Source organism: Callithrix jacchus, chromosome 22 (genome assembly GCF_049354715.1).
Source record: "Callithrix jacchus isolate 240 chromosome 22, calJac240_pri, whole genome shotgun sequence".
Classification (NCBI taxonomy): Eukaryota; Metazoa; Chordata; class Mammalia; order Primates; family Cebidae; genus Callithrix; species Callithrix jacchus.
In genome coordinates, this window is record NC_133523.1 from 4,969,293 (window position 1) to 4,984,007 (window position 14,715).

At 55.4% G+C, this 14,715-nt stretch overlaps 1 protein-coding gene across 1 annotated transcript in view; it reads right to left on the reverse strand.

Moving 5' to 3' along the window:
- PTPRS (protein tyrosine phosphatase receptor type S) overlaps positions 1-14,715 on the reverse strand; it is a 134,728-nt gene that overhangs the window by 43,191 nt on the left and 76,822 nt on the right. The window contains exon 6 of the mRNA XM_035286282.3: positions 8,318-8,428. Within this exon, the coding sequence (XP_035142173.1) occupies positions 8,318-8,428 (111 nt within the window). The remainder of the gene's footprint in view (positions 1-8,317; positions 8,429-14,715) is intronic.

The following is a 14,715-nucleotide window of genomic DNA, read 5'->3' on the forward strand; positions in this document are numbered from 1 at the left end:
TTTCCACGAGTTTAAGGGAGGATCATGCCCATTGGCACTAGGTGGCTCAGATCTCCCCCTCCCTGGAGGCCTTGTAAGGCCTCTGGGGGTCCTCCCAGCTGGCAAGGGCGGGTGACTGACGCTGTGTTCTGCCCGGTTTGGTGCTGGCACCCACCCACGTCATCTTTCCACCCCCGGCTGCAAGCTTGAGGTGCAGGTTAGAAAGTAAGGTAGGCACGGAGCCCACGGGACGGAGCAGCCCCGCGGGACCCCCGCCCCCAATTACCGACCTGAATGGAGGGTCCAGGCAGGTTATAAGGGGACCACACCAGCCTTGGTCCTCAGCACGCTCCAGCTGGCTCTGGTTTCCAGCTCTTCTCGTCACCGAGTAGCCGGGGGGGTCCCAGCGGGGGGGACCCGCTTGGGCGAGGGGGTCGGGAGGGTGGGCAGTGGGGTGGGGGGGTGGCAGGTTGGGGGGGTGGTCGCTTCAAACCCCGATTCACATGGAAAAACAACTCAAAAACCGTCAAAGCAACCAGGAGACAACCCCTCCCCCAGGCAGGAAGAGGCAGAAACACAAAAACCAAAAAACGGGGTTGGGAGTAGGGGTGAGGGGTGGGGGGAGTAGGGGTGAGGGGAGTAGGGGTGAGGGGTGGGGGGAGTAGGGGTGAGGGGAGTAGGGGTGAGGGGAGTAGGGGTGAGGGGAGTAGGGGTGAGGGGTGGGGGGAGTAAGGGTGAGGGGAGTAGGGGTGAGGGGTGGGGGGAGTAAGGGTGAGGGGTGGGGGGAGTAGGGGTGAGGGGAGTAAGGGTGAGGGGAGTAGGGGTGAGGGGTGGGGGGAGTAAGGGTGAGGGGAGTAGGGGTGAGGGGAGTAGGGGTGAGGGGTGGGGGGAGTAGGGGTGAGGGGAGTAGGGGTGAGGGGTGGGGGGAGTAGGGGTGAGAGGTGGGGGGAGTAGGGGTGAGGGGAGTAGGGGTGAGGGGAGTAGGGGTGGGGGGAGTAAGGGTGAGGGGAGTAGGGGTGAGGGGTGGGGGGAGTAAGGGTGAGGGGAGTAGGGGTGAGGGGTGGGGGGAGTAAGGGTGAGGGGAGTAGGGGTGAGGGGTGGGGGGAGTAAGGGTGAGGGGTGGGGGGAGTAGGGGTGAGGGGTGGGGGGAGTAAGGGTGAGGGGAGTAGGGGTGAGGGGAGTAGGGGTAAGGGGGGGGGAGGAAACTCAAAAGTGAGGTGATTTGGTTGAAGCACTAGGTAGGGAACGCCCACAGTGTCAGACATCTCGACGGTTTAGCAAGCCACAGCTCCAAGAGGTGCAGGGACGAGGGAGGGGGCTCTGCTGGGCATTTTGGGGTGGGAGAAGGTTGTAGATATTTCTCCAAACTCCAAAATGAATATGCGGATGGGGAGGGCAGGGGAGAGATGCCAAGATACTGTGCAGCCTCCAGGGGGTTGATTTAAGCTTAGATTACACCTGTCGGGAGGGGGGAGAGGGAGGGGGTTGGAAACATTCCTGATTCCACAGCCCACTTCTTGTCCTCTCCTTTGAACTCCAGCCTGTGGCCCAAGGAGGGCGGGCACGGCCCTCAGCCGCCCGCCCGTATCTTCCTTCTGCTACCCTCTTCGTGACTGGGCTCTGCCTCCTTCCCTCCCCCCCGCCTCCCTGCTCCCACCGCCAGCTCCCTCCGCCATCGAGGTAGCGTGCGAGGCCTGGAGGGACCTGGCTGGAACCCCAGCCCACGGTCTGACCAGCGGCCTTGGCAAGTTGTCGGTATTTTGTGCTGGACGTTTGGATGCGCCCTAAGTATTTTTTATATATATATATATATATTTTTTTTTTTGGTACCTTCTCTCTCTCTCTCTCTCTCTTCATTTTACCCCCAGTTCTGGCCAATCCATCGACTTCCCTCACCGCCCCCCACCTCGCTGTGGCCGCCGGAGACACGGGGCTTTCCAAATGACAAGGTGTAATCTAATAGTCCCCTCACAAGCCCCTCCCCCAACAGAGGAAACAGCGAATGCAGAGGGTGAGAGGCAGGCAGCAGGCGGGAGGTGCTCAGAGCTCAGTGTTCCTGCAGAATGACCCCTCCTCGCCGCCCGCCCGGCCCGCTTGGAGGGAAGCCTGCTTTTCCACCCCTGGAGTCCCCTCTCCCCCATGTGATGAGGGTGGGATGAGAAAGTCGGGTCCTGAGCTAACACTGCCTGCCCCTAGGGTCAAGCCAGGGAGCCTTGGGTACGGGGGTGTGCCCAGGTATAGCAAGCAGGAACTGGGCCACCCCCCCCAATGCAAGCCTTTCTGGGGATACAGGAGGTGAGGGGTGTTCCAGCCCAGTATCTGTGTCTATCCCTGTTTTGCGGGACTAGGAGGTAAGGGGAGCACCGAGGGGTCACATCCACCAATTCGAGAGCTTGGGTACTGGAAATTTAATTTAAAACACAATTTCTTTTCCCCATGAAATTGTACACTATGGATTGATCTGAAAGGCCTGGGGTCATACAGTGTGATTTCTGAAGACCTGGAAAGCAGGGCAGTCGAGGCCTTGCTGGTGTCAGGCGTCAGGTCCCGGCTTCCGGGCTCAGCACTCGAGACTCTGTGTTACGTTACGCCAGTCTTACTGGCCTTTTTCTAAAACCGTGAAGTAGAAAACTCCTCCCAAATGGCAGGGCGCCGTGGCTCACACCTGTAATTCCAGCACTTTGCGAGGCCGAGGAAGGTGGATCACCTGAGGTCAGGAGTTCAAGACCAGCCTGGCCAACATGGTGAAACCCTGTCTCTACTAAAAATACAAAATATAGCTGGGTGTGGTGGCGGATGCCTGTAATCCCAGCTACTCAGGAGGCTGAGGCAGGAGAATCATTTGAACCCAGGAGGTGGAGGTTGCGGTGAGCCAAGATCACGCCACTGCACTCCAGCCTGGGCGACGAGAGTGAAACTCCGTCTCAGAATAAGAAAAGAAAAGAAAATCTGTCTGCAGCTTGTTCCAGGTCCCCTTGGCATCAGAGGATGGCACATCATTTACACGGGCCCTGTGCACTATGTTTGAATAATAGTGCGTTGCTAGACTAGGTGGTAAAGACACCACCTTTAGCCACTAACTCATCTCCTAAAGGCTTAGAGTTTTAAAGAACCAGAAAAGAACATTCACAGTCAGGGAGAATAAATCTGATCATCTTCCCACCTTGTCAGAAGCCGGAGGTGGGAGAATTCTCCTACAGGTGGAACTGGAGCTGCCAGCTGTAATTTTTAAAAGGGACACAATTTTGACTTCAGCCCTTTAGATTTCAGAGGTAAATTTGAGGAAGAGAAGGGTCAGTCTGAATACTTTACCCCTTGCACACCCAGAGTAAGCCAAAGCTGGAGACTGTCTTACTTATTAAAAAATAAATAAGAAGGCCGGGCGCGGTGACTCACACCTGTAATCCTAGCAATGGGGAGGCTGAGGCGGGTGGATCACCTGAGGTCGGGAGTTCGAGATCAGCCTGACCAGCATGGAGAAACCCCATTTCTACTAAAAAATACAAGATTAGCCGGGCGTGTAATCCCAGCTACTCAGGAGGCTGCAGCTTGAACCCGGGAGGCAGAGGTTGCGGTGAGCCGAGATCGAGCCACTGCACTCCAGCCTGGGAGACAAAAGCGAAATTTGGTGTCAAAGAATAACAATAATGATAAATAAATTAAGAGTGAGATTAGGGGTGGGTTTTGTTTTTTTTTCGATTTCCTTTTTTAAAGTTAATTTCTGGGACCAGCTACTCTGGCAACAATGTATATACTTGTAGCTTTCAGAACGTGTCAGGGAGCCATCTGGCTGGGCTGGTACTTATCTGCAAGGGTAGCCGCATACTCAAGACGGGCCTTTGTGGTCCCTTTCTGTGGCCACAGAACTTCCTAGGAAATGGCAGCGGGGAAAATGAGGGCTGTGGCTCTGGGGAGGCCGCTGATCTCATGGGGATGGGGTTGGAGCCGGGACAAAATGAGATCATGAGATGAACTCAGAAAAGCACTAGCAAAAAATGAGGTCTCAGCAAATAAATGAGCTTCTGCCCTACAGTTACTTTTACAAGTTTCCCCTATGCCGTGCTAGTCAAATAGTAGACGTGTGAAGCACCTAACAGGGAAACTGAGACCCACGAGGAAGGGAAGTGACTGGCCCAGATCGTCTGCTTAGCCCTTTATTTGTGCAGTGCCTGTTACACAGAGCACTTGACAAGCATTTAGTTTCATGAAGTCCTTCCAACTACCCTGTGATCTGGGTTCGTTTCTGATCTCTACTGTTCAGATGAGGAAATGGGGACTCCAGGTGGTCAAGTGACTAGTCCAAGGTCACAGAGCCAGGGAGGGGCAGAGACAAGACTGAAACCCAGGTCTGCCAGAGTCCAGAGCCTATGCTCTTGCGACCTTCTGGGCTGTACTGCCCAGAAAGCCCAAGTGGTCTTCGAGACCCTCTGTTCATTCAGTTCCAATGCACCAGGACCTAGCTTTAGTGGAGGGGCTGGGAGACCCCTTTCTCCCATCTTTTGGCACTGCCCCGAGGGGGCAGCCTGGCAGCTCTCATGCTGGGTTAATGAGGAGATCTTGCTGCATCTAAAGTCCTCCTGCCGACTTGTTTTGGTATTTAATAATTGTTTAGAGAAGGTGGGTGAGGGAGAAGAAGGGGAAAAGGTGATTCCAAGGTTCGGCTTCTGTCCTCAACGTCGTCTAAATTGGGTAGTGAGCTGGGGTTGGTGGTTAAAAATCTACATGGATATTTTACTGGGGGTTGTTTTATTTGGGGATTGGAGGAAGAATCTCAAGGGCATGCCTTTTCTTGGGGAGGAAACAGAAGATGGGGATGTGCATCTCTGAAGATTTGCAAGAGTGAGAGACACACAGAGAGAAAGAGAGCTGAGAAAGAGAAAGAGAAGCAGAGAGAGAGCTGGGGAGGCAGAGAGAGCAGGGGAGAGGCTGTGTCCAAGGTTCCCCCGGGCTTTTTCCAGAATTCCATAGCTCCAATGCTCAGGTACTCAGAAAGTGACCATGCTGTGTTGCTGGACAAAAGACACCTGCGACTGGGCTCAGAGTCTGAGAGGGGATGGGGGAAGCAGCCATTGCTGCCTGGGAGGCAGAGGCATAGTGTTCCAGGTCAGATAACTGGCCAAGTTTTTCTCCCAAAGCCTGTCAGGCTCCATTTCCTAATGGGCAGCTCTGAATCAGTGCCCAGCCAGAATGCACAGTCATCACGGCAGCTGCCACTCTGAGTGCCGATTACATACCAAGCAAGGATGCACTGTCCTGTGAAGATGGTGCTGTTATTGCCCTCTCCCCTCATTTAAAACTGACCACAACCCATATTTGTATACATCACTAAAATGAATTAAGAACTCAGAATGCTAGTGCACATTAAGCAGTATTTCAAATGCCTGGGTTTGGGGTTATTTGGAAGCACAGGAGGCAGTCTCATTCGAAGGCAGAAGGATCGGAATATGCCTGCTTGAGCTTCCTTCCAACATGGCTGCCTGGAGGCAGGGAGCTGAGGCACTACCTCTGAGGAAAGAGGGGCTGGCCAGTGAGGTCAGGAAAATTGGGCTGCTCTCCCCACACACCCCACCCAGGTTCTGACCTCCTGCGATCTGTCTGTGCCACCTCCCTTGTGCCCTTGTGCCTAAGTGGTCACTTTCTGCCCTGGCATCCCAGCTGTGGAACCCTTTCTGCCCTCCTGAATGATAGCTGGGACAGGAACACTGGCTTTTAAATCACAATGCGTTTGGAGAACAACCACAGAACAGCTCAACCCAAGAAACCAAAACCAAATAGCACAGAAACAAGACAGAACCAAAGACGAGTCACTTTGGGGGAGAAGAGGACCAGGTGAAGGGAATGGGAGGGGAAAAAAGAACCATTTGATTTTCCCCCCCAAAACGGAACAAAACCAAAAGAAAAAAAAAAGGAAAAAGAAAAAAAAAAGAAAAAGGAAAAAAAGAAAACCAAAAGAGAAAAACGGAACGGAAGACGAAAAACACTCCAACAGAAGGCGTTGGGAATTCACCAAACCAAACCGACAAGAGAGGCATGCAGAGAAATTTTTACATTCTCCCAGCATGCATCAGGCCCAAGTTACCATGACGACGAGGAGTGCAAAAAACTTAGCAACAACATTACCAACGGATGCAGAGGCGACCATGATGCAAGCATCGCATGTGTGCGGCCGGCCCTAGGCCGGGCTGGGCGCGGCTGAGATTTTCGTGTCTTTCTGGGTTTTGCTCTCGCTTGGCGGTTTTTTTTTTTTGTTTAGTTTGCTTTGTGCTCATGATTCATGTTCCATCTTTTAAAATTGGTGTTCGTTTTTCTATTTTTTTCCGTGTACGTGTCAGCGTGTGTCTGTGTGGTGTCTACGTGTGTTTTGTGTGTGTGCGTGTCATTTTCAGAATGTAAAAATGTGGGTAAAGAAAGTAAAAAAGAAAAAAACACACCAACCTTCTCGAAGCTCTGAGGGATGTAAAGGGGGTTTGATGCGGAACACAATGACATGGGAAGAAGAGAAAAAATAGGGGAGATACAGAGAGTAAAAAGAGGACTTCCCAAGGCTAAAAGCTGCAATAGTTTGTTGTTTTTTTTTCTTTAAACCAAAAAAAAAATTAAAATTAAAAAATAAAAAGAACAGCAATGACCTTTTTGTCTTTTCTCCACTCTGCCCTCGACATACAAGATCTACATTTGCCTTTCTCCATTCTTCTCTAAGCTCGATTTTGGAGCATCTAAGACCCAGGCCAAGATGGGGAAGCGAAACCTCACCCCCTCAACTGCCCCCAAGAGGATGGAGGCTCATGCTGGGGACCCACCTCTGGAGGATGAGGACACAGGAGCCTCCCTCCCTTCTTGCACCCTCACTAAAGGAACCCCACCCCGTTCCCTGCCCCACACCCACCGTCCACACTCTTCTGAGCCCTGCTGGATTTACAAACCCCCATCTCAGGTATTGGCAGAGAAATAAGCAGGTTAGGTGAAGACCAGTCAGTTGGAGTCACGAACGCGTTACAACTCACCAGAGGTGCCGTGACAGCAGACCAGACGTGCCCCAACCCACCACCCGTCCATACACCCACATCCCCATCCCCTCCCCGCTCCATGCGGCCTCCTCCTCAGAGACAAAATGCAAAATCCCAGGTCCAGGACCGGGGAGTGACTTCAGGGCCAGCGGGTGCCGTGGACAGTGGGGACGAAGGTGGTAAGTGAGGGTCTGTGGGTAGGGACAAGCCACGTGGCCTCCTGGATGTAGAACGACCAGGACTTGGCACTTTGCATGGGGGAAACTGAGGCCCAGAGAAGGATGTGATCAAGTCAATTATGCAGAGCTAACTCGGGCAGCCCTGGGGATTGAATCAGGCCCTGGCATCCTGGCGGAAGCTGTTTCTACCACAAATCTGATCAGAAACAGCTATCAGGAGGTGGGAAAGGGAGGAGGAGGAGGAAGACCACAACTTCTGAAAAGACTCAAGAGCCAACAGAGATAAGAGGAGGCCAACGGAGGTATCTGGGGGCAAGGGAGCCCCCTGGCACCTTTGAGGCAGCACCAAGGGACCCTCACGGAAGGAAGCTTCCTTGGGGCAGGGGAGTGGGGAGGTGCTGGGGGGAGGCCTCCACGCTGCCGGGCAGGACTGAGTAGGAACTGGAAACCGAGGGCAACAAGCTTCGCTGGGTGCCGTGCCTGCCCCAGCTCGGTGCAGCTACTGAGCCCCCGGGGGCCTGTGCCTGCTGCAGCCCCTGCCTCCCAGCGGCCCGGACTGTCCTTCTCGGAGAGTCATTAGAAAGAGAGAGAAGGCGCCGGACTCCGGACCAGCCAGTAGGGGGCGGGGGGCAGCCTTGAAGACCCCTCCCCAACTTCTAGATTGAGGGCCCTGGACTGGGGGGGCAGTGAAGCGGGGAGCTACGAGGCCACAGAGTTGGGAGAAGCGAAGCCAGCACACAGCACGGGAAGGCACGACACACCACAGAAGCCAACTCGGGTGGGCAGGCGGGTGGGCAGGGCGGGGCGGGGCAGAGGCCTGCAGGCTCCCCAGGCCCTGTAGGCCCAAGACTGACCCCCTCACCCTGCCCCATGCCCTCCTACCCCACTATCACTGCCTTCCCACGGCCCTGCTGCCCACGGGGCATCTGTCGCAAGGCACGAGGAGGGGAATTTAAGCTGCCCCCATTCTACAGGCAAGGAAACTGAGGCCCAGAGAGGGACACTGCCTCAGCCAAGGTCTCACTGTGACCCGGGAGGGGCCTTCCTGCTTGGGTGTGCAGGGGACGGGGGAGCCCGGAGGCGGAGCCCGAGGAGGGAGGGGGACGGGGCGGGGCGGGTCCCTGCCTTCGACCTGGACTCGGCGTTCCCTACCTCGCACGTAGAGGTTGGCGGGTGAGGAGTAGCGCACGCCGGCGCTGTTGGTGGCCACACACTCGTATTTGCCCTGGTCAGTTTCCTCACTGCTCTCAATCTGCAGGGCTCCTGTGGGAAGAGGGGAGAAAGCTTGGTCCCTGAGACAGGGGCCGGGAGTGAGCAGGGAAAGCCGTCCCATCAGAGTGGTGGCTGGGCCGGAGAGGCAGATGAGAGGCACCCTAGCTCGGCCAGGGCGGGTCTCACCTGAACCAGCCACATCCAGCCCCTCAAGGGCCTGGACACAGCAGATTCCCCAGCAAACCCTCCACTCGCAGTGGAAAAGCAGCTGGTCAGGCGACTGCTGCTTCCTGACTGCCAAGCTGAATCACCAAGCTGGGGAGAAGTGTGTCTGAGAAGGCGCCGAGTGATGCTTTCCCGGCCACAAGGAGAAAGGGGGTTTGCCGTCACAGCTCATAACCATCGCCTGGTCGACCCAGGGACCTACGGGGGCTACCGCAAGTCACGTGGAGCTTCAGGGAGCCTGTGGTTGCCTTGTTTCGTGAAGCGCCCGTGAGTAAATGAATGTGGGTTTGAGTTCCTCACTTGTGTTTGGAACCCTGGCCCTCAAAGTCTTCAGTGCCCGTAAGTAAATGCAGACAGGGTTGTACTTCTTCAGGTGTTTGAGATTTCAGGATGAATACCCCGAGGCAGCTAAGGTAAAAGAATGCTGAGACTGGCGTGCATGAAGCACGTGTGAAACCGAAGCCATGGATCTGAGCCTGAAACTGAACATACGCTGGCATTTCCCCGAGTATTTCAGGTGAGCTACGGAAACGCCCGAATTTCCCCGCCTGTTTAAAACCACAGGCCGTAACGTCACACCCGGTGCTCATGAGCAACCGAATGGACTTATTTGAGTGTGTTTAAAATGACGGTCCTAGACCCAATTCTGCGAGGCTCACAGACACACAAGGATTCAATTTTCAAAAGTGTGTGAAATCAGAGGTCTGACTGAAAGCCTCTTACGGTCACCAGTTGAGGCCAAAATGCCCCCAGCCTGGATCACAGAATTTACTGGTCCTGAGTGAATAAAGATACAAAGAAGAGGGCAATCTCTCAATCATATTTAAAATCACAGGCCCAAATCCAGTATCTTCGTGCTCATGAGTATATGAAAATAGGGCCGATTTCCCCTCAATACATTTGAAATCAGAGGCCCAGACCAGAGACTTCACTTCCCACGAACACAGAGAAGTGAATGAACCTTCTCAAGAGTATCTGGAGAATCACTGACCTCGATCAAACACCACTGTGCCCATGAGTAAATGAAAACGAGGCCGAGATTTCCCCGAAGAGATCTAAAACCACACGCCTGAAACACGTCCCTCACTGTCACAGGTAAATGAAGCCAAGTATGTCTGAAATTACAGGCCTCAATCAAAACCTGAGCGCCCACAAATAAAACGTTAAGGCAGAAATGTCCACAGGCACGTGTGTCATCACAGGCCTGGACAAAGTCCTTAGTCTCATAAGTAAGTAAAACTCAGTGTAACATATGTAAGTAAGTTGGAATCACAGCCCTGGACGCCAGTGCTCCCTGACCACGAGTAAACGTAGGTCAGTGAGTATCGCAAGTGTGTTTGAATCACAGGCTTTCAATCAGAGCCTATCGCACCACGGGTCCAAAAATCCAGCCTAAGCTCTCCAGCTTTGTTTGTGACTGTCCCACAAAAATGACATGGACCCAAAGATGGAGGGCTTCTCCCTGGTCATGGATAGACTCTGCCTCCACAGAGCACTGCCTACTCTCCCTTGAGCTCGAGGTGCTGGGAAGCAGGTAGTATCTCCATCACTAAGGAGGCCCAGAGAGGGTCACACAGCATCTGTGGCAAAGGTCGGACTGGACACTGATTCCTCCCCAGGGGTGAAGCAGTTGGGTGTGAGGTAAGGGATCAGGCAGACTGACCTCTGAGAGCGCATGTCTCTATGTGTCTTGGGTTAGAACCTCCAGAACAGAAGGAACTATGGAGCTGGAAGGTCCACTCACGTGCTTTTTTTCTGAGATGGAGTCTCGCTCTATGGCCCAGGGTAGAGTGCAGTGGTGCGATCTCAGCTCACTGCAACCTCTGCCTCCCAGGTTCAGGCGATTCTCCTGCTTCAGCCTCCCAAGTAACTGGGATTATAGGCACCCGCCACCATGCCCGGCTGATTTTTGTGTTTTTAGTAGAGATGGGGTTTCGCCATGCTGCCCAGGCTGGTCTTGAACCCCTGACTCAGGTGACCCACCCGCCTCAGCCTCCCAATGTGCTGGGATTACAGGCATGAGCCACCGCGCCCAGCCTGTATGCTCATTTTAGAGATGGCCAAACCTCATGGGGCTCCCAGCGCTCTGGGGGGGCTTGCCAGGTAGGGTCCTTCCAAGGTAAGAGACAGCCCCCTTCCCCATGGCCAGGTGACCTGAGGAGTCACTTCAGCCACATTCAGACCCCCGGCCACAGACACAGACACAGATGCAGAGACCAGATGGACATTGGGTGAACGGGGGTGGTGGCAGGGTGGACACGCGTGGAAGGGAGCCTGGGGGTGGCCCCTGTGGAGCCTTCGGGGCTGGGTGGGCAGCAAGAGAGAGCATTGAGTGGGTGGGTGAGTGAGGAGCCTCTTACCTCGAATCGGAGTGCTTTCTGTAAGGGAAGCAGAGAGAACCAGGTGAATGTCACAAGGCGGTCGTCGGGGGCCGGGGGGGCCCCTGGGAAGCTGGGCCGGGCCATAAGCCAGACCTCTGCACTCTGCCCCCGGGAGGGGGCCAAGCCAGCCCTGGCCCTATGGACCCTGCAGGCTTTGCTGAGGAAGTTGGGAAAAGCCTCCTAGGAGCAGGGTGAGGTCTGAGAGCTTGCCAAAGCAGGAGGGCTTCCTGTAGGAGGTGGGAATCTCTGGGGGTGGAGGGATGGAGTCTAGAAGCCTCTCTGGACGAGGCTGAGGGGTGTCTTTATTGTCAGGGGAGGTCTGTTGGCCTGGCCTGGTCCTTTGGTGACCTTCCCTCTGGGCCGAGGGAAGGAAGTTCATGACCCCTCTTCCTTCCTTCCTCCTCAGAGAGCCTGGCAAGGGACTGCTTTTTTTTTTTTTTGGAGACAGAGTTTTGCTCTTGTTGCCGAGGCTGGAGTGCAGTGGCACCTCACCGCAGCCTCCTCCACCTCCTGGGTTCGAGTGATTCTCCTGCCTCAGCCTCCCAAGTAGCTGGGATTACAGGCATGTGCCACCACGCCTGGCTAATTTTGTATTTTTAGTAGAGGCGGGGTTTCTCCGTGTTGGTCAGGCTGGTCTCGAACTCCTGACCTCAGGTGATCCGCCTGCCTCAGCCTCCCAAAGTGCTGGGATTACAGGCCTGAGCCACCACGCCCGGCCAAGGGACTGCTTTCAAGTCCAGACCAGGAAGGGACAAGGAGGAAAAGGGATTATCTTGTTAGAGACAGGGAGGTGGGCGGGGTTAGTGCCCCAGGGCAGGACATTCATACAGCCAAGGAAGGGGGTCACACACAGGCCGAGGAGGAGGGACGGAGAGGGCCCTGCAGCCTTCTTCCCAAGAGGAAAAGAGGAAAAGAGGAAAGACCTGTTTGTCTATCTGGGCGTCGGGGGCAGCGACGGGCAGCGGCTCAGGGCTGGAACATTATACCCTCTGCTCCTGACCCAGGGGGACGTTTTGGGCCCCTTCTCTCGGCTTCCAATGGCCCGATGGCCCCTAACTCCTTGGGGGCCACGACGATCCCAAGACCTGGATCTGCCGGGTGTAGTGTGGCCAGACACGTGAAAAAAACAGCTCCTTCTGCATGGCCCAAGCCCCTTTTACAGATGGGCCAACTGAGGCTCCGAGGGGGACCAGGGAATTTCTGAGGTCCCATTATGAGGCAGGGGTGGGCAGTGAGCCTAGCCCTTCGGCCTCCCGGGCCAAGAAGCTTCTAGCCTGAACTTTTCCGGGTCCCTGTATGATCTTTCGAGGTATCCTTGTGAGGCCACTCTGCACCCTGTATTACAGGGGAGCAAATGGGAGTCCGCCTGCAGTGGCACCTGGAGAACTGGAATGGGAGTCTGCGGAAAGGGTGACGGCAGAAGCTGGGGTTAAAGAGTCTTTCAGGCCAGGCGCGGCGGCTCACGCCTCTCATCCCGGCACTTTGGGAAGCTGAGGCAGGCGAATCGCCTGAGATCAGGAGTTTGAGACCAGCCTGGCCAACATGGTGAAACCCCGTCTCTACTAAAAATACAAAAATTAGCTGGGTGTGATGGTGCGCACCTGTAATCCCAGCTACTCAGGAGGCTGCGGCAGGAGAATCGCTTAAAACGGGGAGGCGGAGGCTTCAGTGAGCCAAGATGGGTGACAGTAAGACCGTCTCAAAAAAAAAAAAAAAAAAAAAAAAAAAGTATTTTCAAGTTGGCCGAATCACCCGGGACCGTTCTATTAAGTGAAAAGAATGCCGTCTCTCTTAGCCGTTAAAAGGAGTTTGTTCCGCTTCCCGCCCTGAGAGAGATGAGGGGACTGTCACAGGCTGATATCAGCCACTCTCACTTTAGTATGAATCAGTCCCACAAGCCATTTCAGGGGATTCAGGCTGAACACTGGGAAAAGTGGATAAAAATGCGCAGCAGCAGCTAGGCTGGAAAAATCTCCACCCCATGCCTGGCCCAGCCCCCCCACAAACTTCTGTAATTAAATCCTCTTCTGGCAGGGCTAAGGCCACGAAGAGAGGAGGGGAAGGAAATGCCTCGATGTCCCGTGAGCCCGAGATGCCTCTGAGCGCCGGCGGCCCCGCGCAGAGCTGCCTCCTTTCCTCTTTTCCTTTGGGGTTCTTTCTCTGCCGCGCACTGGTGCCCGACCAGGGAGGACTGAGGGGCCGGTCGTGGGGAGCGGGGAGAGGGCGTTAGTAAACATGCCACGGAGACTGGGTCACAGTTACCATCACGGTGGCTGTTAGTCTCGGAGGAGAAGGGGGCGGGACGGGCACAAAGGGGATGGGGCGTTAGTTGTTGACGTGGTGACGAAATCAGACTTACCAAAGGTTTCTGAACGTTTACAACGGGGGGGATAAGAAAGAGAACAGGAGCGTTAACGGGTGGTTATGTAGAAGCCTTGGTCCTCACGGGGCAGGGGCTCGTCATAATAGCGCTTCTCACGGCTCCTACCGTGGCTCATGTTCACTGAGCACCTAGCAAGTGCTAGACGTTCCATCCTGGAGCGGCGTCGGAACGCAAGGAAATAGTCCTGTTTTATGGGGACCCTGAGGCTGCCGCATCCCCCCGCTGCAGAGGTCTACGGGCTGCAAACATCCTCAGTCAGGGTGGGAGAGGGGAGGTGACCTGTCCCCGCAGGGCGAGGGTCTGAGTCTCTCCAGGGAAGAGATTCTGGGATCCACGTCTGATCTTTTACAGGGTTTGATTTTCACCGAGAAGGAGCAGGAGGTGGAGAATGGGCAGGTGGGCTCTGCGGGTGTTGGGGGAGCAACGATGGGCAGTGAGTGGGGGGCGCTGGGGGAGACGGGGGCCCGGACTGCTGCGAGGGAGGCTTCCCAGGCGGGGTCCTTGGAAGAAGGGAGAGAGAAAGCAAAGGAAGTATGCATGGAGGCGCGGGGCCATCACAACAGGGACCTGAACGGAGGAAGGGTGTCAGGCCCAGCACAAGTGAAAACAGCAAATCCATGACACAGACAAACACACACATGTGCAGCCACACGCGTGCTCCCCACGCAGGGAGATGTGTGCGCACACAGACACATCCCCGCCACGTGCGTCCCCACGCAGGAGCACTGGGGGGTGCGGGAGGCGGGCTAGGCCGGCATGGGGAGCCGACGTGCACACATGGACATGTCGTGAAGCAGGGGGGACAACACACACGCACAGACACAGCCCCCCAGACAGATGGACCCACAGATGAGGCACGTGGGTGTTTTGCGGAGACACCATGGTGGAATCACCCGTGCCCGAGGCTCCGTATGTCCCAGGGTCTTCCCTAGCCCAGCCAGGGCCTGAACAGACAGGCTGGACGGTCCATCTGTGCCCCATCACAGACCTGAAGCCCCGTCACCACCTCTGCTTGTCTTTGTGCCACTGTGTTCTTACTGCTCAGCCTTGGAGACACTCTCTCCCTGCAGCTTCCTACGGCTCCCCATTACCTTATGTGTCACCCCTGCACACTCGCCATCGTACGCAGCTTCCACTACTCCTGCCTGTCTGGGCCCCACTGTATTCTCACCAGTCACGCCCTACCGCTTCTATGCTCACGTCACAGCTCCCCATTACGTGCCCACTGAAGACAGTCTCCCCCGTCACCCTCCAAGGCTCACCGACACTTCTGCCTGTCCGTCTCCGACTGCTTGGGCACCGCTGATACCCACCTTCTGTCGTGGCTTTTTTTTGGAGATGGGGGTCTT